This window comes from Odocoileus virginianus, chromosome 5, assembly GCF_023699985.2.
Source record: "Odocoileus virginianus isolate 20LAN1187 ecotype Illinois chromosome 5, Ovbor_1.2, whole genome shotgun sequence".
Lineage (NCBI taxonomy): Eukaryota > Metazoa > Chordata > Mammalia > Artiodactyla > Cervidae > Odocoileus > Odocoileus virginianus.
This window is the reverse complement of record NC_069678.1, coordinates 12,965,645-12,988,839: the sequence shown is the minus strand read 5'-3', so window position 1 is coordinate 12,988,839 and position 23,195 is coordinate 12,965,645. Positions and strand designations below refer to the sequence as shown.

The 23,195-nt window shown below is 56.8% G+C and overlaps 1 protein-coding gene across 5 annotated transcripts in view; it reads left to right on the top strand.

Annotated features, from left to right (window-relative positions):
• Positions 1-22,940, top strand: part of MEF2D (myocyte enhancer factor 2D) — a 31,180-nt gene extending 8,240 nt beyond the window's left edge. For 2 of the 5 annotated variants that reach the window (XM_020910790.2, XM_020910792.2), the window contains exons 2-12: positions 9,066-9,257; positions 9,867-10,070; positions 11,468-11,605; positions 12,638-12,848; positions 13,066-13,122; positions 14,685-14,875; positions 15,353-15,373; positions 16,522-16,651; positions 20,190-20,409; positions 20,869-21,175; positions 21,513-22,940. In XM_020910790.2, the coding sequence (XP_020766449.1) occupies positions 9,204-9,257; positions 9,867-10,070; positions 11,468-11,605; positions 12,638-12,848; positions 13,066-13,122; positions 14,685-14,875; positions 15,353-15,373; positions 16,522-16,651; positions 20,190-20,409; positions 20,869-21,175; positions 21,513-21,524 (1,545 nt within the window). In that variant the 5' untranslated portion in view covers positions 9,066-9,203 and the 3' untranslated portion in view covers positions 21,525-22,940. Of the gene's footprint in view, positions 1-9,065; positions 9,258-9,866; positions 10,071-11,467; positions 11,606-11,661; positions 11,797-12,637; positions 12,849-13,065; positions 13,123-14,684; positions 14,876-15,352; positions 15,374-16,521; positions 16,652-20,189; positions 20,410-20,868; positions 21,176-21,512 lie in introns of all 5 variants that reach the window. The other 3 variants (XM_020910796.2, XM_020910798.2, XM_020910797.2) reach the window with 3 other exon arrangements.
• The last annotated feature ends 255 nt before the right edge of the window (positions 22,941-23,195 follow it).

Sequence of the window (23,195 nt, the reverse complement as noted above, 5' to 3'; positions counted from 1 at the left end):
GCTTGCTCTTCCTTTGGCCAGGGGCCCACACATCATAGTTTTCCCAAGCCCTGATTTCCATGGGCAGTCCCTCTCCTGATCTAACCATCAGCCCACCTGCTGCAACGGCAGGCAGCCCAGACCCAGCACTGGTGGCATTGTGCTCACCCCAACGGCTCTCAAGCTGACCCGCCCCCAAGGCCCCAGCTGCCACTTTCACTTCTGTCTCCTGAGACCCCAGAGGGAAGTTGGGTGGGGAGGTGGAAGGTGACACAGTAACCGTCCCAACCGCCCCACCTCCCCTCAGCCGAGACCTCGATGGCCAGGGGCCCCTGTCCACCGCTCTGATCCAGAGGAGTGGAGTGAGCCTGGGTCGCAAGGGGAGGGTTGGCTGCGGTGGGAGGGGTGGTGGTTAGATAGCAGGAAGGACTTGCTGGGATAGGCGACCGCTGCTTGGCTTCATTGTTTCAGGGGCTATGGCTGGAAGCGCAGGTATTCTGACTGGACAGACAGAGGTCAGTTTGACCTCTTCAATATAGGCAAGGGATCGGTTGTCTTCTAGCTCCCATGGTTGGACTGTAATGCTGTGGCCATCATCCCCGCCCAGGTGTTACCAGCTGCCCATGTTTGGTCGAGTAACGTCTAACAAAGCAAATTTTAGCCCCAGAGATGACTGTGAGTTCAAAGACAGCCCTGGAAAGTCCTCTCTGTAGTCTTAACATCTGTCTTGCACACTGTACTAGGCTGTTTCCTCTCACTTTGCACTCTTGAGAGTGGACTTTAGACATGGAGACAGAAATAGAAGTAAAGGACGAAAAAAATAATAATAATAAAATAAAATTTTAAAAAAAGAACCCCTATCCTACCACTGCCCCAACCTTGTCACTAAAGAGGGGACCAGGGCTTTTCTCCGGAGGAACCCCAGGCCGTTGTTGATCATGCTTTACCTCATGAATCTTATAAAATGCCTCTAGCTCCAGTGCTCAGTTGTTTCTCATAATTTCACCTTCTCCCCTCACATCCTTTTCTGGACAGGGGACCTCGACAAGAGTGGAGGACCCTGTTGGATTGAGAGCTCTAGACAGTACCACTGGATCAAATGAGGGATGTTTTCTGAAGCAGGATGAGATGGGAGATCTGAGGTGCCAAGAACTCCACTTAGGGTCCCTAAGTGCCTAGGGATGCTAGGTGGGGGTGTCCCAGGTCCTGGAATGGGAAGTAGATGTTGATGGAATAAGATCAAATACACTATGCAAATGCCCATGCAGATGAGAAGTAGTGAGTCATTACTGATCGGCCTGCTAGCTAGAGCATGAAGCAAGGCTCCAGCTCGGCTTCCAGAGCTGGCTGCCCTAATGACCATGACAGTGACCTTGGGTCAGTCACTGCTGTAACCAGAAGTAGGTCCCCAAGCCCTGGGTCGGATAGGCATTCTATGTGTGTGAGGGGATTTGTTTGGCAGAACCTCTGCCGCTGGGGCCTGTGTGCCCCGCCTGGCACCTGCCCTGACCTACCACGAGCCTCTGTCAAACCTTGGCCATCTGTTGTGGAGGTTATCGTTCCGAAAGCACCCCCTCTCCGTCAGGCCTGTGCCTTCTTTCTTCTGGCCTCCACGTTGCCCTCCCCTCCTAAGCTAGAGGACAGGGCACGTCACCGGGCCGTCTACTCTGTTACCTCTCCATGGTGTCACCAGAGTCCTGACCTCCGTTTCTTTGGGGCTCTATAAAGAGCATAGGAACAGAATGTCTAGGCTGGAAGGGCACTAGGGTACCTGGTCCATGCCACCTACCCATTGTACTGGCCAGGGGAGGGGGGTGAACCCTGGAGGGGGCAGGGACTTGAACCCAAGCACCCAGAATCCCTCCCCAGAGTCCCGGTATTTCCCTGGGCTGTTCATTACCCTTCCTCACCTGTCCCTTTTCTACTAGGACTCAATCTCCTGTTACTCCCCCCGCCCCAACTTATTTCTGAGGTCAGCAGCGTGGCTCCGGAACCTGTGGGGACTAGGGTGGGTCCTGGGAGCCAGCCCAGAGGCCACTAATGGAAGGCCAGAGCTGGGTGGGAAGAGCTGGAGGTTGGCGGTGGGGGTCAGCAGCTGCCTCTGTAGGGAGCCATTGGGCCTCTGAGCTGCTACAGGAAGGATGAGAGCTAGACTACAGGAAGGACAAGCTGGGGTGGGGAAGCAGCGGAGGAGGCTCAGGAGACAGACCCTCACGAGAGAGGCATCTCCTGGGCAGAGAACAGGATGACCCATCCCAGGAGACTTGCCAAGGAGAAGAGGGCGGGAAGCCTAGGGTGGGGCTCGGGAGAGTTGTCCAGCGGAAGCTGGAGGGAGGGCCCCTAGTCCTTTTCCCCACACCGGGTACTCCTCTTGGCAGGTCGATTCCTGTGCCTTCAACTGGGGCTGCAGTGCCTGCCTCCACTTAGGGCGCCTGGGACCTAAGACCCCCCCCCTTGCCCCATGTCCAGCTTTCTTGGACTGGTCCTTCTCTCCCTCCCCCCAGCCCGACAGCCCGCCCCCAGGTCCCCTGTCGGTGAGTTAAAATTAGCTCAGTGCCCAGACTAAAAATAGCCCCTGCCCAGCCCTGAGGCTGCTGGGCTGGGGGAGGGGAGTCCCCGAGGGAGGGGACGATGGTGGGAACCAGGGGTTTGGGGAGTGAGGCTGCCAAACTGTGCGTTGAAGGGAGGAGGAGGAGGATGGGGAGGGTCTGGCCTGTGCCTTTGAGAGCAGACCCTAGAACTCCAGGGCAAGTGCGTGGGAGGGGGAGCAGAGGGGGCAGAGAGAAAGGAGAGCAGAGAGGAGCCGGGGAGCTGTGGGTGGGGAGCTGGCTGGGCGTGTGAGAATTGGACTGTGCAGGGTCAGGACGAGGGGCCCTGCTTTGGCCCAGACTTTGAGGGGAGGGGAATGCCCCCAGCTCCAGGACTAGTACAGCGTTTGTGAAGAAAGGGCTCTGCATACCCCTGAGGCTGCAAACCCCAGGACTCCTGCCTGGGCCCCACCTCTCAGTGGTCCCTGAGCTCACCTGCCCACCCATCTTCCAGAGCCCCCACCCAGCCTGTGTCTGTGCTTAGAGAGAGTGGCTTGAAAGGTCGTGAGCCCTGGAGTGGGGCAGGAATGGAGGCAGTGCCCAGGGTGTTGAGAGGGCTCCTGGGCCTTACACTTACCTCCACTCACCCACTCTGATGGCCTGCCTGCCCTCAAGCCTAGACCTCGCCAGAGCCCAGGAGCCGAGATGCTCTGTCCCAGGCTAGGTCTGGGCCCAGTCCTGGCCTGAAGGTCTCCCTGGTCTCCCTGCCCTGCCCTGCCCTTGTCTGTCCCTTGGCAGGACTGCAGGTTTTCGGGGCGGGGCTGGAGTCCTGTCGAGTTATGCCCCCGTGCCCAGCCTAGCATCAGGGCGCTGCAAGCAGTTGTTGAACCTGCCTCTTGTTCTCTGCCCACCTCTCTCTGAATCTTTGTCTCTGGTCTCCTGCCTCTCCCTCTCTCCTCTGGCTTCCTCTCTCCCTGTCCACCTCTGCCCCGCACTCTGCCTTCCTCTTGGACTCTACTTTTTCTGTGTCTCTTTTCCTGCGTCTGTGCGTCTGTCCCCCTTTGCCACCCCCCTCTGTGTCTGCCTCACCCACGCCTCCTCCCTTGTTAGTGAGCAGGCTGCTTGAGGCCGCCTGACTGTGGGGGTGACAGGTGGATTGGATTGTCACCCCCTCCCCCAGCGCCTGCTGCTTATTTCATGCCCTGCAGCCCAGCCACAGGGAAGGGGCGGGAGGAGGGATGACAGCTGTCTCCAGCGCCTCTTGCCTTCCCTTCCCGTCCACAGCCTGCAGCCCTGAGCAGCCTGGGAGGAAGGGATGAAGGGCCTGCTTAATGAGAGTTGCCTTTCTCACTGTGGAAGAGCAGGGGTTTGAAGCCCGTTGCTCTGTGACGGGGCTGCTCACTCAGCCTCTCTGGGCAGCTGCTCCGTTTTGACTTGCGCCAGTGTGGCAGCTCTGAAAGCAGATGCTCTGCAGTGCCTGGAGCCTCTGGGCCACTGGGACGGAGGATGGATCTGGGTGGAAGGGGAGCGGGGAGGTAGGTGGTCCCCTGACAGCAGCAGGAGAGAGGAGGTGGGGGTTACCTTTGGAGGCGCCTGTCCTGCAGCTCCCCCAGGAAGGGCAGCCCTGCTGCAACGGCAGCTCCAGCTCGGAGCGGCTGCCCTGACCGCTCCCCCCACTCCTCCAGCTGGCCCCAGGCCACCCTCACACAGGAACTGAGATAGCATCATTCTGAAACCCGAGAATGGTTTGACTATTGCTCAGGTACCAAGAGGTGTTACATTGGGGGAGGCAGGGGCCTGTTACTTCTCCCATGCCCCCTCCAAGACCCCCTTTAGGGTACACTTCATTTATTATTTACACCTCCTTTGCTTGTCAGTACAACCCACATGTTCCTGTTGGGTCTGTGGCCCAGCGGAGAAAACTGGCTGTCCGTGGGGTCCTCCTGGAACCCCACCCTGTCTGGTTCCCTCCCTCAGCCTCTCCTTCTTGTCACGAGTGTTGTGAGAGAAGCCTCCTGCCCTCTTTGCACCCCACTAGCAACGGCTTCCCTGCAGCCTCCCTTCTCCACAGTGGGTCCTCGCCTGCCTCCCTGGGGCTCAGCTCAGCTGCCATCCCCCTTGTGCTTCACTCCTTCTGTCTCTGTGGGGTGAGGCCCTCTCTCTGTCTGCTCCCACTTACTCCCCAGTCCTGTCCTCCCAGCACTACCCAGAGTAGGTGAATCAGAGTCAGCTGGAGCCTTTGAGGGGGGACTTTCAGTGACAGCGATGCTGCCAGCCCGAATCATAGCTGTGGCCTGAGGTCAGGACTGAGTGGGCCCTGGGGCCACTGGAGCAGAAAGACCATTCTGGACAACCCCGTCTCCATAGCAGCTTTCCACCCTCCCAAGCCTTTGGCTTCCAGGAGAAGCAGCCAAAAGCCAGGTTATCTGGGAGGGCTTCCTAGAGGAGGAGTGATTAGAGAGGGGAAGAGGAATGGGGCTGGGCCGGGCGAGGAGGAAAAGGCTCACATCTGGATAACAGATGCTCAGGCCTCTGGCTGCTGGCAGTTGGTTAGGTAATTAGGCAGAGGGCTAATTAAGGAGGTCCAGGTGTTCATTAAAATTTCCCTAATTGTCTAGCAGGGAAGCTTGGACAATGTAGGCCTCCATACCTTGGATAGGGTCAGTTTAGGGTTCATCGTGCCCACCCAGGCCCCAGCCAGCCCTTTTACCAAAGTAAAGGCTGAGTTCTTGTTCTTGCCCCCAAGCCTTCCAAGACTCTGCAGTAATGTAGAACGGCTGGATAGCAGAAGGGGAAAGAGGGGAGTACAGACTGAGCCTGCTTTCTCTGGGACGGCTCCTGGTTAGGAAGAAGGACTGCCCGAGGTAGGGGCAGCTTCTCCTTGGGCAGTGTTGGCACAGAGGTAGGAGTAGCAGTGGGGAAGGGGCCACGGGAGCCTGGAGTTATAGAAAGTGCTTTGGGCTACCTTGGCAGGGACTGGGGGTAGGTGAGGCCTGGCCCTTTTAACCCTGACCTTCCTCTGTCAGCGGAGGCTCAGTGGGTCTCTGTGCCTTCCCTGTCTTCTCAGTCCTGATCCCTCTTGCATCCCAGCTCCCCCAGCATGAGGCGGGGGTGGGGGGGGGGCGGTGTAGGAGATCAACCAGAGAGCTGGTTGCCAGGCGACAGTTGCCTAAGCAACCCCATCCTCTCCATCTCCATGTGCTCAGGGCTGCTCCTTAGAAGACTTCAGAGTCTCACCCTCTGTACCCACCAACCTGAGGGTAGGGAGGGTTGAGGACTGAGGTGGCAGGGGTGGTTGGAGGGGAGATGGTGTCCAAACAGGCAGGCTATTGGTGCAGCTGGGAGAGGAAGAGTTATGTTTCCACAGAGCACAGAGTGAGGGGAGCTGGTCCTACAGAAGGACTAATGGAAGTGAGACCTCAGGAAGAACTTCTCACAGGGTCAATAAAACACCCCGCTCTTCCTTTCAACAGACATTTCTTGAGTTCATCTTCACAGGGGATAGAGTGGTGAAGAATACAGACGTAGTTCCTGCTCTCATAAAGCTTCAGTCCTATAGGGGAGCCAGGCATTAAACAGAAGCACGGAATTATGATTATTTACATTCATGGTAGGGTTCCCTGGTGGCTCAGCTGGTGAAGACTCCGCTCACAATGCGGGAGACCCCAGTTTGATCCCTGGGTCAAGATCCGCTGGAAAAGGGATAGGCTACCCACTGCAGCATTTTTGGGTGTCCCTGGTGGCTCAGCTGGTAAAGAATCTGGCTGCAATGGGAGAGACCTGGGTTCCATCCCTGGGTTGGGAAGATCCCCTGGAGAAGGAAAGGGCTCCCCACTCCAGTATTCTGGCCTGGAAAATTCCATGGACTGTACAGTCCATGGGGTCGCAAAGAGTTGTACACAACTGAGCGACTTTCACACACACACACATTCATGATAAGTGCTAGAAAGAAAAGATTAAAATACTGTGAGAGTCAGTAATTTTGGGAGGGCCTAAGGAAAGAAGTTAGATTGTAGGAGTGACTCTTCTGAGGATTATGAGAACAAAGAGAGCATGGGCCATAAGCTGAGAGTGGTTATATCTCAGCAAAAATTTGCTGATGAACAAAAGGTGGCAAGAATGAGGTAGTATAAAATAGGAGAGGGACAGAGGTAGATGCTATAAACCAGAGTAGGGTTATGGTGACTGCATTTACCAATCTAGATTGGGGTTTTCAAGGCTAGGCCAGAGAATCCTTTTTTAATAGCCCTCTTCTTGAAAAATTAAATTTTAAGAAAGCCCTTTCTTAGCCCTCCCTTGCCCTCAGTATTTCCTCCCCTCCTTCCCTGCCAAGCCCATACTACTGAAACTCTGGAAAATACAGCCTTTGGGTTGCACTGGAAGGCAGAGGAGCCGAAATCCTTGGAGTAGAGCCTTTACAGTGTTTGGCAGAGGTTGGGGTCACAGGCAAGGGATGGGATGGCTGGAGCTGGTTCTGGGTCCAGATGTCAGCTCAGCCAGCTCAGAGTTGACTGGGCTGTTGTTGGTGATGTCCTAGGGCATGCATGAAGGTGGACAGTAGAAGGTCCAGGGCCCATGGAGCACCCTGAGGGTAGGAAAGAAGGGAAACATGTTTGGGGATTTCTCCCTGGGAAGACAGAGGGAGGGGTGGAGGGTCCTTCCTGGAGTGGAGAGGGAGCTACATTGTTTTCCAGAGATACCTGGACTCAGCAGAAGTGCTCTTCCCAGCTAGCTGAGCAAGGGAAGGCCTGAGGGAAAGTCCTGGTAATGGGAGACAGTGGGGAGGGATATTCCTGGCTCCTTCCAAGTCCACAGAGTCCCTGCTGGCCCTCTCTGCTCCCCTCTATGGCCAAGGCGGAACTTCGGCATCTGCTGTGGAACCCAGTGGAGCACAGTTGAGTGGATATGTAAAGGCTCCAGAGAAACCCAGCAACCGCTGAAATGGGGGCTGGGGAGGGGGTTCCAGTGACACCTCTGTCTGGGTTGGGTGGGGGAGGTGAGAGCCCACCCCCCTGGACACTGGTGGCTCTCCCGCAGGGACTCTGCAGAAGGGGAACTCTGGAGGAGGGCTGGCATGTGGCCGGGACTCCTCCCAGGACCCTTTCAGAGTGGCTTTCTTTAGGAGGCATGGGCCCCCTGCCACCGTCCCCCACTATTCCATCTCTGGAATCACAGAGCTGGCAGGGCTCTGGGGTCATCTTGTGCCTCCATCTGGGCCCTTCCTGTCCCCTCCGCACCCCCCCCCCCCCACCGGCCTATTAGAGTGCTGTCCACCCTTGAGCATGCACCTTTTCTGGCTCGAGCATGGCTGTCATCTCTGTGCCTCCTTCCATCCCGTTACCTCATGTTGCTCAGTGTGGGGCTCCGTTTCCCTTCCTGGCTCTGGAGTTGGAGCTCTTCAGGCAGTGGGCCGTGCTGGGTTTACAGGTGGGCTGAGACGGGGATCCCTCCAGCCGGTGCCTGTGTCCCACTGGCTGCCAGCAGCCTCTTTCCTGTATGGCACTGATCTTTCATTTTCTCTGCTGCTCCGAGTTGAGCAAGGTTGGGGGGGCACTGCTCTCAGTCTGAACTTGGGTTCTAGACATGGCCCATTCCTCTAGAGCAGGAGTGTGCAAACTATGACCCATGGGCCAAATCTGCCCATGCCGCCTGTTCTTAAAAATCTAGTTTTATTGGGGGCACAGCCACACTCATTCCTTTAATTGTGTTGTCCACAACTGCATTCACGCTGCAATGGCAGAGTTGAGTCATCTCAGTGGAGACTGTATGGCCTGCGAAGCATGAGATACTTATGATTTAGCTTTTTAAAGAAAAAATTCACAGACCTCTGGTCTAGAGGGTTTGTTTGTTTAAAGCAGCAGAATCCTTTCTTCAAGCCTGAAATTTAGGCCAAGGCTCACTGAGTAGAACAGATTGGTGTCCAGGAGCCCTGGTTGAAGGGAGATAGGGCTCCAGGCTCCAGGGCTCTGAGTCAGGTGTGAGGACCACTGCTCTGGACCTGCACTGTTATGTTCTTGAGCCAGCGGCCCAGACACACTGGCATTCTGGTAGCAGGTACCCCATGTGAGCTGTTCACACTCTTGCATGTGTTCATTTGGCCTATTCTCTGCACCAGGCTCCATCTGGGAACCTCTATCCTTCGCCAGTGGGGCAGCCGGGGAGCCCAGAGTGTCTCTGCTCTGGGTGAGCTCTGGGAAGAAAGGAGGGCCTGAGGCATTCTCTTAAGACCCAGACCCGTAGAAGTCAGGGAGCTTTCTGATTGTATTCTGTCTGACCTAAAACCTGAGGGCAGCAGTGATGGTGTGGGTAAAGCCTTTAGCAGAGTCCTGGGCCTGAGTGAATTCTAGCTTGTGCTTGGCTGTGGCATGCCATCGCCTCAGGTCGCCACCATTTCCTCGGTTTGTGGATGGGGCTCAGATGCTGGCAGCCTCTCACAGGGGTGTTGTGAACCTGGCCAGTGTGCCTGAGGAGCTGGGCTGTGAGCCTCGCTGGTGTGCCCAGGGAACTGGGCTGCGAGTTGCCACGGCTGACAGTCTTCTTGTAACCCTCCCCACCCAGGAGGCTGTGCAGAAGGTGTCCTGCAGACCATGAACTGAGCGCTGGTCCAAGACTGTTCATGAGCACAGTGTAAGGTGTGCCGAGATCCGCCACCCAGCAATCCCCTCCCTTTCCTGGCACTGAGGATCCCCAGAAAAGATGGGGAGGAAAAAGATTCAGATCCAGCGAATCACCGATGAGCGGAACCGACAGGTGAGGGGATCCTGGAGCCCCACAGAATGGTTGTGGGGGGAGCTGACCTCTGCCTCCACTCCTTCTAGCTACTCTAAGAAGGCTTCCTGGAATAAGAGGGCTCTGGAATCTATTATCGGAGGGCAAGGGCTGAGTTGGGAGAAGAGGAACCCCCATCACCCTGCATCTCTTAGAATCTTGGGTCCTAGAACCCTAGGACTCACCTGCTGCTGCGGCCAGACAGACCTGTGTCCCTCCCATATTCATCGTGCAGGCCTCAGAACATGCCCAGGCACTTCCCCTTTCACAGGATGAATCCCTCCCTCCTCCTATCCCAAGGGAAGAGCCTGGAAGCCCTTGTCTTCTCCTTCCCTAATCTCTTCATAGCCTCCAGCCCAGAGGTGTGGAGTTCTGTCCATCTGAATTCTCTGCCTTCAGTGAATTGGCTCCGGGCTATGTCTTGGCCATGTGTTGGTGGAGAGGTGCTGACCTGTTCCTTCCCCAGACACGGGCTCCTAAGAACAGGGCTGTGTTACCCTGAGGCAGGGGCTCTGTCCAGCTGCCTGTGGGTGGGACTTCTGGGCAGCCCTTGACTGAGCCATACCTGGCCGCCCACCCACCCATCTACAGGTGACATTCACCAAGCGGAAGTTCGGGCTGATGAAGAAGGCATACGAGCTGAGCGTGCTCTGTGACTGCGAGATCGCGCTCATCATCTTCAACCACTCCAACAAGCTGTTCCAGTACGCCAGCACGGACATGGACAAGGTGCTGCTCAAGTACACGGAGTACAACGAGCCGCATGAGAGCCGCACCAACGCCGACATCATCGAGGTGGGCCCACGCGCGCAGACCCCCCACACCCGCGCACACACACACGTACCCCGCCCCTGGGAGCCCCTCACCTGTGTGCATGCGTACACACATACCCCGCCCCTGGGAGCCCCTCACCTGTGTGCGCACACACACAAACCCACATCCTCTCACACAAACCCTGGGCCCGAGGGGGAAGGCGGGCAGCAAGGGGGCTGTCAGCTGGGGCTGCCCACTCAACCCACGCCCACCCAGCACTCTCTGAGCCATTTTCTTCACGTCTGTCAGGTAGAACATGACATCTCTGCTCTGTCTTCTCTCAGAGTCTCTCTCTTTTTCCTTCCTTCTCCGTCTTTTGATGTGCCCCGGCATCTGACTCTCCCTTTCTCTGTCTCGTTCTTTCGTCTCCATCTCTCCTGCTCTGTCTTTGTCCCTTTGTGGGTCCCTGTGGCTCTGTTTGCTGTTTCAGAGCAAGCCGACCTGATGAACCGTTAAGGAACATGGGCTTTGGAATCCAGCTCTGGCCTTTACTGGCTGTGTGGCCTTGGGCAGGTGGTTTAGCTTCCCCAAGCCTTGGTGCCCACCCCCACGAAATGGGGCCAGTGCCTGCTTTGAAGAGTGTTGTGAATCGAGTGAGACAGCCCAGTGTCTGCTTCTCACACTGGGGGTTCAGAACCTGTGCTGATGAAGAGGGTGCCTAGGAAGCCACAGGCCTGCCTTCCTGGAGCAAAACTTTATTTCAACAGATATGGAGGAAATTCCTTTATTTTTATATTAGAGAAAACAGGTTTACTCTAGACTAGGAAGTAAAATTGACATTCATTTCCAAGAGAAAACAAGCATCTGTGAAGGTGTGCTGAGCGTGCAGAGGGCAGCCTGGAGGTCTCCTCTGTACTGGGCGTGCCTGCCTGCCCTGCTTTGTGTGAATCATGAGGGAAGCGGGAGCCATGGGTCACAGACTGCGCACAAGCTGGGGCATGGTGGGAACTCAATGAATGCAGAGGAAGATTTTGCCTTTCTCCCTCTTATTCTTCTCCCTTTCTGTCTCCCTCTACTTCTGTCTTCCCTTCTTCTTTTAAACAGAGCCCAGGAATGGAGTCAGGCAGTCAGCCCCAGAGCTGCCTTCTCCTGGGGAGCCCTGTGTGCCTTCTGGCCGGGGCTCACCTAAGGGTGCACAGGCACCCTGGTCCCTCAACCCACCCCCCAGAAATGCCCCGCCCCCCACCTCCTGGGAAGCACTCTCCACCACCAACCACAGTCACACAGTGCCCTTAGTGGGGGGTCACCCTGGGGGCGGGGGGCTGGGAACCCTGAGGTGAACAGACAGTAGGGGAGTCTTAGGGAGGGGCCGGAAGGAGCGCCGGAGGGCGGGCAGGGGAGGACCCTGGCCCCTGCTGATGGTAGTGGTGCGGTTACAGACCCTGAGGAAGAAGGGCTTCAACGGCTGCGACAGCCCGGAGCCCGACGGGGAGGACTCGCTGGAACAGAGCCCCCTGCTGGAGGACAAGTACCGGCGCGCCAGCGAGGAGCTGGACGGGCTCTTCCGGCGCTATGGGGTGAGCCCCACTCACTCTCTCTCTGTTGGCCCCCCCTCCCGGCCCCTTCCCCCCAGGCGCTGCACAAGAAGCACAGGGAATGTGAGAGCCCTGAGGTGGACGAGGTGTTTGCCCTGACCCCCCAGACGGAGGAGAAATATAAAAAGATAGACGAGGAATTTGATAAAATGATGCAGAGTTATAGACTGGCCGTGAGTAATCGCATGGAGGAGAGCCTCCCTGTGGTGCATGGTGTGGCTTTGCGCCCCGCCCCGGCCCTCGGCTGCCTCTGGTGGATGTCCTGCTCTGAGCCGTGTGGGGCTGCTGGTGACCACTGAGGACCCTCTGACCTTGGTTGTGTTAAACTCGTGACCCTTGTCATGGAGCATAAATTGGGAGAGGCCTGGAGTGTCCCCCTCACCAGCAGGAAGTGTGTAGATGGCCTGAGATCCTTAGATGACTAGAGAGTAGAGAATGTGCTCTTTGTCCAGATCTGTTTGGGGAGAGGCCCCTCTCAGCCTGCTCTGACACCCCAGCCCAAGATACTCAGTCGCACTGTTGAGGGGAGGCAGAGACTGCTGAAGGGGAAGAAGGTGAGGTGGGTGAACACCCTCTGTAGCAGGTGGACGGATGAGAGCTGACTATGAGGTGACGTCCCTATCCACGCGCTCGTCCTTGACAGCTCTGTGTGTGAGTTGGGGTCTATACTCAGGGCCTCTAACCTGCTCTCCGTGTGTCCTGCCTGGCTGAGGACTAACCCACCTCCACTAGGGGGGTTCTAGGTGTCCCGGGTCCATCTGCAGTGAGCAGAGTCTTCTTCTTATTCTCTGGGCCAGAACTGGATCCCAAAGCTCTCCAGCCTGCGTACTTCCTTGGTGGGAGGGGCAGGCATGATTCCAGGGGGGCCCAGAGCAGAGAGATCGAGCTGCTGCTGGCCGTAGGACACACAGCCCAGAGACTATAGAGGAACCCCGGCCTGCCCTCCCAGGCAGAGTGGGCCCAGGCTAAAGGGGGTCACCCTGGCCTGACCCTGCCTCTCCATCTTCTGTCTAGTCAGCTGTCCCGGCCCCCAACTTTGCCATGCCCGTCACGGTGCCCGTGTCCAATCAGAGCTCCCTGCAGTTCAGCAACCCCAGCGGCTCCCTGGTCACCCCTTCCCTGGTGACGTCATCCCTCACGGACCCACGGCTCCTGTCCCCCCAGCAGCCAGCACTACAGAGGAACAGCGTGTCTCCCGGCCTGCCGCAGCGGCCAGCCAGTGCAGGTGAGTGGTCCGATGGCGGGCAGGAGAGGTGGCGGTGAGGTGTGGTGAGGATGTGGGGACTCCATTTTCTGCGGTGACCGTCCCACACCCCCCACCGCAGCACTCTACCATGTACGTGGCTCCTGAGGGAAGGGACTGCGGCTCCACTCCCTGTTCAGTTCCCAGGACGCACCCTGGAAGGGGGCATCCTGTCAACTCATGGTTCTTTTTCCTCCAGGGGCCATGCTGGGGGGAGACCTCAGCAGTGCTAACGGAGCCTGCCCCAGCCCTGTCGGTGAGTAAAGCCGCTCTTCTGTCTAGGGGTGGGCCAGAGTCTGCCTGCTCAGTGGCTTCAGGTGTCCAGGGACCAGGAGGGGCCTAGGTCAGAGGAGAGAAAGATCCCAGGACCTGAGTTGGTTGTATACAGAGTCTGAGGTCTTTTAAGCCCCTGGATTTTTTTTGTCTGTAGCAGTGATTGGTGCGGATGATCAACAAAGATGTAGGCTTAGGGATTTCTGGGCAAACTGAGAACTCACCGACGTTTTCAGCTGGAGGAGAGATTCCAGAGTTTTCCAGTTGAGTTAGGGGTGTCTGGTTGGGGTCTGGAGGATCTGAATATCTGACGTTGCCGACAATAGAGGCATGGACTCACATACACTCTCACACACAGACATTCTCACTCTTACGGGAATATCCAGACAATAGGTGTGCACTTGTGAGCACACATCTATGAACCACAGAAGAAAGACTGCTCCCTCCATGTCCCCCCCTCACCCCCCGCCCCCAGCAGCTGACAGCCCCTCCCACCCTGTGCTGTTGTCCGCTGGCGACTGTGACTTCGAATGTCACCATTGACGTCACCATGACATTCCTGCCATTCCCGGAGTGATCCGGGAATTGGGATGGAGGCAGCCACACACTTCCAGGGAAGCGGTGTGCTCTCAGGAGACAGAGCAAGGTGACACTTGTGATTGTGGTCACTCCCACATCTCTGGGGTCTAGAGTTCTGCAGGCACCATGTGCTGCCTCCTTGGCAGTAGTTGTGTATGGGGCAGGAGATGGGTGAATACCACTTCCCCCGCAAAGAAAGGGCCAGAGAAATGTCTGCAGACCTAAAGGGAACAGTGATCCTTATAGACCCTCAAGCACAGCACTAGAAAGTGGTTTTGTGGCTCCGGACATATCACACCTCTGCCAAGCGGGCTTTGTTTCTGCCTCTGTAAATTTGGCTAATGATACATGTCCTGTCTGTCTTGCAGGGTTAGTGTGAGGATTAAATATGCTAAGATGTATGTGAAGGCCCTGTGTTGGTTATGGAGTGTGGAACAAGTATAAAAGATGGTTATTCTGCTTGTTATTACCAGTCTAATTACGGGGGCAGCTATGTCACCAGCCGGCTAGTTCCAGTAACACCACCATGACAAATTCATGGTGTGTCTTTCCCGGCATTCCCAGCTCAAGGCAAGGGGAGCAGTCTGAGTATTGATTTGATCTTGTGACCAGGATCCTCACTGAGTCTTAGCTTTCAGGCTGCCACCCTTGTACAACCTGTGTCCTTATGGGCCCGGCTGGGGGCAAGTGCTGGACTTCTGCCATCAGTGACCAGCGCCTACCACCCAGCCCCATCACATGTAGCTTGGAGGCATGGGGATGAACCTGATGATTGAGGAGTAAGGGGTGTTCTCCCCCTATTGCCAAGACAAGGTGGTTTTAGGGGAAAATTGGAGAACTCAGCCCCTACTCAAAACCTGAGCATGATTCTGAGAAGTTCTGGGTAACAGGCCTTCTGGCTCAGTTAATAAGGATAAGTGGTAGGTCCATGTTTTTCCTTTTGCCCCTTTCTCTTCACCTCTCCAGGGAACGGCTATGTCAGTGCTCGGGCTTCCCCTGGCCTCCTCCCCGTGGCCAACGGCAACAGCCTAAACAAGGTCATCCCCGCCAAGTCTCCACCCCCACCCACCCACAGCGCCCAGCTTGGAGCCCCCAGCCGCAAGCCTGACCTGAGGGTCATCACTTCCCAGGGAGGAAAGGGGTTAATGCATCACTTGGTGAGTGGGGTGTTTGAACCAAGGGGCAGGGGCTGAGGAATGGAGAGTGGGGAGGGAGGACAGAGCTGACCTCCAGCAGAAGAGATGAAAGGTAAACAGCAGGCAGGACCCCCCGAGAGGATGTGGAATCGTGGCTGTTCATGAGCTCTTCCTCCCGAAGGCCTTACGAGAGGTTGGGACACAGAGTTACCAGCCGCACGGGGTGAGACAGGCACAAGGTGGGAGAGAGGCTCCTTGATGGTAACAGGAGGGTGAGAGGCAGCCTTGCCGTCGCAGCAGAGGGATGCGGGTTAGCCTGTGAGGATTTCCTCACTGGTGGGCTCTGGGATGTAGCATCTTCCGAGACCAGTCAGGACGGTGAAGACCTCTGTCATTCTGGGCCAGAGAGGTAGATGGGATGGCTGTGGGGGCAGGGCTGTGAGGGAAGGGCAGAGGACAGAGACTGAACCATCCCCTTGGTTTTATTTCTGCTCCCAGACTGAGGACCATTTAGATCTGGTAAGTGAGGCGGGGAGATGTCTGCTGCGGCTTTGAGGGCCCACTCATTGCTCTGCGCCCCCCCTGCATGGAGTGTGTGTGTGCCTTTGTCCTTTCACCTGTGTGTATGCGCCTGTTGATTGGTTATCTGCCAGGAGTTGTGCTCAGTGCCAGATGGGATACAGAAGTGAATGGGGTGGGGGCAAGGGGTTACACATGCACGTGTGGGTACCTGAATGTCTGTGGCCGTCTTCATGTGATGTTGCGTTCGTGCAGACTCACCTCTCTGCGTGTGCGTGCACATGGGCGCGAGAGGGGAGTGGGCCTGCCCCAGGCCTCAGAAGTCCCATCTTGTTGTGTCCCAGAATGCCTGCATTAGGCCCCTGCCCTCTGACTACTCAGGCCCACCCCGGATAGGGCCCTCCAGTGGAGTGCCAGCCAGACAGGAAAGTCGGCTTTCTAGGGGAAGCTGAGGCCAGGCAAGGCCAGAGTTGTCCTTGGTCGTGGGCTTCCCTGCATCCCCATCTCTGTGCTTCTTCCTGCATACAGCCCGTCTTACAGGCACTCAGAGGTGCACACAGCCACTGTCTCTCTCTCACACATGTACGCACTTACATACTCACCCTCAGCCAGAGTGGGGCGGGGGCTCCTCCCTCCCCAGCTCCCTGACGGGAGGCCAGAGAGGCTGGAAAAGGCAGGCAGGCTTTGGCGGCCAACACGGCGGCAGTTTCGGCCCCAGTGTGGAGTTGGAATAAACAAGTGACTCAGCAGCAGATGGAGCTGACAGCCCCACACACGTGTGTGCGTACACGCAGGCACACGCCACGCCAGGCCCCGCATTCCCTTCACACATGCCAGCATGCTTCTAGCAGGTTGTGTGCTGCAGCGTGACGGACGGAGGACCAGCCAGGAGAGCAGTGGAGATGGGGCCCGGCGGGCGTTGGGGCCACAGGGCCGGCATGTGTAGGTGGGAATGCATCTGTGTGCGCATGTTTCTCTCCGTGGATTTCAGCGTCTCTGTGTGCAGCCTTGTGTGTGTGTATCTCTGGGGCCTCCATGTTGAGGCATCCCACCTGGGCCTTGAGTTGCCCAGCTGGGCTTTGGAATGGGGGGCCTGAATAAAGCAGCCCACCCATCTGCCATCTCTGACAGACTGTTTTCTCCTGCAGAACAATGCCCAGCGCCTCGGGGTCTCCCAGTCTACGCACTCGCTCACCACCCCAGTGGTTTCCGTGGCAACACCGAGTTTACTCAGCCAGGGCCTCCCCTTCTCTTCCATGCCCACTGCCTACAATACAGGTGAGTGTTCATGTTACATGTAGCTTGGTGCAGTTGGCCTTGGGGTAGGGGTGGGACCACAGGGGGAACACAGCGTATTCTCTGGGGGCTGCCCCAATCTGAGGAAGGCCGTTGATTTGGGGGAGCCCCCAGAAAGTCGCACCCCATTCCAGTATTCTTGCCTGGAAAATCCCATGGACAGAGGAGCCTGGTGGGCTATATAGCCCCTGGCATCGCAGAGTCGGACATGAATGAGCACACACACACGCAAAGTGCACCACCTAATTAAGGTTGCCAGATTTAGCAAATAGCAACATCAGATGCCATTCACATGGTGATGGTGTTCCTGGAACTGTCTCCAAGACATACTTACAGAAAAATCACTCATTGTTTCGTCTGAAAAATCAAATCTATGTGAGTGTCCCTTATTTTTACATAGGACCTGATGGAGGAGAGCCCTGTCCTTGGGCAGCTCCTGTCTGAGGTGGGCTGAGCAGCTGGGTGACTCAGGCTGACCAGGTCAGGGAGTGGGGAGGGAAGCATGTCCAGTTCCGGGAGGAGGAGGATGAAGAAATTAGAGAGAGGGAGGTGGTGAAGGCCCGAGAGGAAACATGGTTAGGAAGATGTATCCAGCTTCCTGGGAAAGCCAACTAGGGACTCCAGGGCAAGGTGGAGGAGCAAGAAGTGGGCTCTCAGCCTGATGTTGGCTTGGTGGAATGATGACAGGGGAAGGGAGGAGGAAGTCTGATGAAGGTGGGGGAGGGGGTCTGAAGGTGACTTGTCACTTGGTGACATGAGAGAGGTCTCTGGGTAGAAGAATTCAGAAAGGACACCCAGTGCTTAGACTGTCTTGGGTCCTCAGGGCTGTCCTGGGCTCTGTCACCCACTCACACCCTCCCAGGAACAGTCTGTGACGGAACATCCTCGCCTGCATTCCAAGCTGCTGTGTCAGGAAGGACTTGCCAGTGCAGAAATGCCTTGTCACCTTGCTTCAGAGCATCTGTGTGGCTGGGACCCTGGTCTGTTTGTCTCACTGAGGCAAGCCTCTCATGTTCCCCAGCTTCTCTCAGCTGTGAGTGACTTGCATCAGGGCTATTCTGCAGTAAAATCAGACTAGACCAAAGACCACTAAACTTCTCCCCACTCTCCAGGCCCCCATTCCAGAGTTGAATCATGCTAGGTAGGTCCCAGACACCAGTGCAGAGAGCCACAGCATCCCACCTCTTCCCTGTGTGTGAAAGTCCAGAGCCCAGCCCTGTGTGCAGGAAAGGCCCTTAGGGCAGGTGACGAGCTGGAGGGACCCTGGCATGCGTGTTGGGCTCCAGGGTTTATCACCTGGGTGTCTGTGAAGGCTTGTCCCTTGTATGTGCTCCTGTGTGTGCACGCACTCCTACGTTAACGTGTTCTTGGGCAGCTTTAGAGAGGACTGCTTCAGATGGCTGCACCCTTGGAGGCCAGTAGGAGTTCTCACCAGTGAGTTGTGGGTGGACAGGAGTCTCTGAGGCCCTTTTAGCCTTGGCAGCCGGGGTGGTTGTTAGAGGGCAGCGCTCAGGAGCTGCTGTTTACTGAAGAATCGCATGGTGGTGGTGTCCTGCCGTCTTCTCAGGTCCTTCACCAGTCTCTGTGCAGCAGAAGGGAGCTTAGTCGGTGTCCGTGAACCTGGGACAGACACTCAGCAAAGCCAGACTTTAGACTCTATTTGTCAGTCTGGTGAGAAAGCAGATTCTGACCCTGGGCTGCCCTCGGAGCCCTGCTGGGAAGTGTTTGGGCTTTCTCACATCCTCCCGAAAACCAGGGGCTCCAGTTCCTCCTGCTGCAGGAGTAGTTAAGTAGATCTCAGTTTAAACAGCAGGTGTTTTCAGGTGACGCTCTGTATATAAACAGAACCCCAGTGAACACACTGCTGTTTACCTGTTCACTGTTTACAGTCCCTGGCCCCAGGCCAAACTCCCAACTGGGGGTGATCTGCCCCTGGTAGTATCACGGGTAAGCGACAGGCTGGCCGCTTGCTGACGCTGGCTGCAGAGGTCTGGTTGTGGCCCTTGTAGGAGCAAGCCAAGGGGCCAGGTGGGGAGTCAGGTCTGGGGGTAACAGGGCAGCAGTGTGGTGGGAGAGTACAGGACCGGGTGTGGCGCCTCCCATTCACTGGCTGGGGGCCTCGGGCAAGGCACCGCGCTCCTCATAGTTGGTCTCCTTGTTTCTGAAATGAGTGTTGTAAAGAGTTGGTCTTCCAGGCTCCTATCTGCCCTTCGTCTGCCTTTTAAATTTAAGTGTCTCAACACTCCTGGCTAACATTAAGACCAGAGGCAAGCATGGAGCATCTATAGAGTGAGATTTAAAGATAATAAAGAAGCCTGGGGTCTCATCTGAGCTCTGCACTGTGACCTTGGGAAAGTTCCTCAAACTTGGAGGCTGCAGTTGCCTCATTGGTGAATGAATAATAACAGCAGGTAAATCTTGTGAATATTTACTATGTGCCAGACACTGTTCTCTAAGCTTCATATGCATTAACTCGCTCAGTCCCCAAAGCAGCTGTGTGAGGCAGGCAGGTTTATTGCCTCCACTTTACAGACAGAGTCAGTTCACCGAAGTCACGTGGCCTGTACATGGAGGTGGCCAGGAAGTTTGACCCCATGGCTCGCATCCTGCTCCTCTCTGCTCCATTGCACAGATAGTCCTGTCTTCCCTGCTCCCGAGGGCTGGAGCAGACAGCCTTCAAGTGGTGTGGCAGGGGACCGGCTGGTCGGTACGTCCTCCTCATCAGCCACAGTGCCTTCGGCCCTGTTCCTCAGGGAAGACGTTTTCTCAACAGTCCCAAACAGGCTGCGGCATGAAATACAGCAGGGCTGTGTAAATTGTGAAACATTTCACGGTTCTGTTTGTTCTGTGACAGTGCAAACATCACAGTTTTTTCACTGAGACAGGCATTTTGGAAAACAAGACGGGCCACCTCATGGGGAAATCCACCAGACCCCAAGCGGCTGTCCCGCAGGCCTGTTTCCTCATGGCCCTCCTGGGCAGCAGAGGTGCATCCTCTTGAGTTTGTGGGCGCAGCAGCTGGAGCCCTTGCTGCCACCTGTTCTGTGTGTTGGGGGTGAGGAATGGTGGTTATAGTCATTCATTTCAGATGTGCCATTCACCTGGCCTTTCCCTTGACTCCCCCCTGTCCCAGAAAGGCACTTGGAACTTGGCAGTCGAAGAGATGACAGTTAGGCATATATTAGACTTTCCCTACCTACCTTTTTCCCCTTCTTTTTTAAAATTGGCATTCTAAAAGTGATACCTACACATGGCTGGAAAAGAAAAAAGTTCAACGCTTGTTTTAAAAAACCACCTCTCTTTTACATCCTGTTAAAAAGCAGCACCTTGTGGTTAAGATTGGTGTTTCTTTGAGTGCTGTCTTCACTGAGTTCAGATGGGCTGATTTAATTATTCTCAGCTGTCATTAACAACTCCCCCCACCTTGATAGAACTCCTGGAGGCGGCTCCCAGGGCGTGGGAGCCTCTGTCTTTCCCACATGGGAGACTCCCCCTCACTTTCCTCCCTCACCCTGTGCAGATTACCAGCTGACCAGCGCAGAGCTCTCCTCCTTACCAGCCTTCAGCTCACCTGGGGGGCTGTCGCTCAGCAACGTCACTGCCTGGCAGCAGCCGCCGCAGCCACCCCAGCCGCAGCCTCCGCAGCAGCCGCAGCCCCAGCCGCCCCAGCCACCCCAGCAGCCACAACAGCCACCTCAGCAGCAGCCCCACCTGGTCCCCGTGTCTCTCAGCAACCTAATGTGAGTCCTGAGGGCCGCCCTGCCGGCGTCTGTGGCAGGAGAGTGACGGGCGGGAAGAGGAGAGGCCTTCAGAGACCTGAGATCCCTTCAGGGTTGTTGTCAGTGGACAGCATGGGAGCCACTAAGGTGGCAGCCCTGGCATCCCTGGTGTAGGCCTGGGAGACCCACCTGAGCCTTGCCCCTAGCCAGCCCGGGGGTGGGGGGACCCCCCAGGCTGCCGAAGATGACGTGGATTAGAAAGAAAACTAACGCGATTTATCTTCCTTCTTTTCCCTTCTCGCCCCCGCCCCTGCCCCGCCCTTCTGGTCTCTTTGTCTCCATCCACCTGTCCCCACCCTAACCCCACCTCCCATCTTCTCATTCTCTGTCCTTTCTCTGTCTTGTGGCCCTCCTCACTCTTCCTGTCACTCACGTCCTCTCTTCTATCCCCTGAACTTCATGCCCATTGCTGCTCTCCAGCCCGGGCAGCCCCTTGCCCCACGTGGGTGCCGCCCTCACAGTCACCACCCACCCCCACATCAGCATCAAGTCGGAACCAGTGTCCCCCAGCCGTGAGCGCAGCCCTGCGCCTCCCCCTCCAGCTGTGTTTCCGGCTACCCGCCCTGAGCCTGGCGACGGTCTCAGCAGCCCGGCTGGGGGCTCCTACGAGACGGGGGACCGGGATGATGGACGGGGGGACTTCGGGCCCACACTGGGCCTGCTGCGCCCAGCCCCAGAGCCTGAGGCTGAGGGCTCAGCTGTGAAGAGGATGCGACTCGACACCTGGGTACTGTAGCGTCGCCCCTGCTGTCTGCCGTTGTCTGCTCCACCAGGGACTGCCCCATCAGCACCCCCAGCCTGTCTCGTCTCCCACCCACGAGGCCATGTGGCCAGCTAGCCCTTCCGTCTTCAGCCCTTACGGGGCAGGACCGGCACCCCTTTTCCCCCCGCCAGAGGCCCATCTCCCCGCCCTCCAGCATCAGTCCTTCTGCTTGATGACTTCCCCCTCAGAGCTGGCCTTGCCACCAGAGTCCTGGCCCTACTGGGAGAGGGGCGTGGGGGGCACAGAGCCCATAGCCTGGGCCACGCCCTCACACCCCCTTCTCCATCTCCTCTCTTCACAGACATTAAAGTGACGATCCCCACTCCCCTCCTCTCCGCCTCCCTGATGAAGAGTTGACAATCTCACCGCCCACCCCTCCCTGTCCTGGGCTCCTCCTGCTCGACCCCCCACTTCCTTTCTTGTGCTCCGTGTCCTGTTGACGGTTACATTTGTGTATAATTATTATATTATTATTATTATTATTATATTTTTTTTAATTTGGATTCTCGCTTTGGAGAGGGGGATGCGCCCATCCTCTCTTTCTGCACCCCCCGCCATTTTCACTGGCTGGGAGGGGCTCTTTTTTGCGGGAAGGGGGGGACACTTTGCACGTTGTACACATATGCTGCAGGAGGGGTGGGGGGCCCGATAGGCCTTGGGAAAGGACAGGCGCCGAGCCCTGCATGCGGAGCCCTCCCACCCCCTCCCCCAGATAGAGGGAAATAACCAAAAAAACTACCAAACAACAGAAACCCCTTACAATAGACTGAGACCCCAAAGTCGACTCAATGAGTGGTTTTGTGTTTTAGGGGGAAAGTGAGGCAGAGGTTCTGAAAAGAGTCTCTGCTTCCGGGCTGTTCTTGTGGCCACAGGCACGTGGGGCAGAATACCCAGGCCTGGGCCCCAACGCCCCTGTGCACGCGCACACACTTTCCCATCCTCATGTGAGCTGCACCTCCAAGGTGTGGAGGTGCTGGCCGAGCGAGCACCGGGGCTGGAAGGCTGCCTGGGGATCGGGGCTGTCGGGGCGGGGTCTGAGGTGGGGCCCCCTGTGAAGCACAGTAGGAGAGAGACAGAGCCATGAGCAGAGGGCTGAGGAGGGCCTAGGGCTGGGGCAGGGGGTGAGTTGGGCCCCCTCCCTTCCCCAGCGTTTTCTCTAAGATATACAGTGCAATAGCTCCCCGTCCCTCAGCTGACACCAGCCCAGCAAAGCTGGCCATGAAGTGCAGGGAGAACCGAACCGGGAGAGGGAGGTGGCTCAGCAGGAGACACCTCCGGTACCCTGGGGTGTCTAAGGACCGCAACCCCTTGCATCCAGGGACTAGTGTGAGTGAGGGGACTCTCTCTTCCTTGCACGTACACATCCCCAGAGGAGTGGACATGGGCGTGGTGTGTGAGGGTGGGAGCGGGAACAGAGGAGGTCCGAAGGCCTGCCTCCCTTCTTCCCTCCTTGCCCCCCTCCTGCCCTCCTCCAGCTCCTTCCGCTCCTGACCCCCCCTCCCTGCTCTTGGCGCCCTCATTGTCTCGCTACCTCCTGCCCCACCACCCCCAGGCCGCATCCCACCTTCCCTCTTGGCTACTGTAATTGTAAATAGCAACCTTTGGAAAACGTTAGCAGTGTAACAGTCCAGGAAACTGTTTTTTTGTTGTTGTTGTATTGATATGAAATGAGATTCTATTTTTGTCAAAGTATATTGTAATAATAATGACTCAAACGGCCCGTACTGTACAGACGAGATTCTTCTGCTGTTGTTCTTGCTCCCCTCCCCTCCCCCCAAGTCCACCCTCTCTGCTGCCTCCCCAGTGGGGGCAGCCAAAGCGTGGGGTCCAGGGACCTCAGGCTGGATCACAGATCAAACTGGAGGGGGCAGGCCACCGGCCTGCAACCCACCACCGCCCCCTGCCTTCCAGGGCCTGGCCTGGGTGACGTGGCAGGCAGACAGAAGCCCAGCTCTGCCCAAGGGGTGCAGAAGGTAGAGTTAGG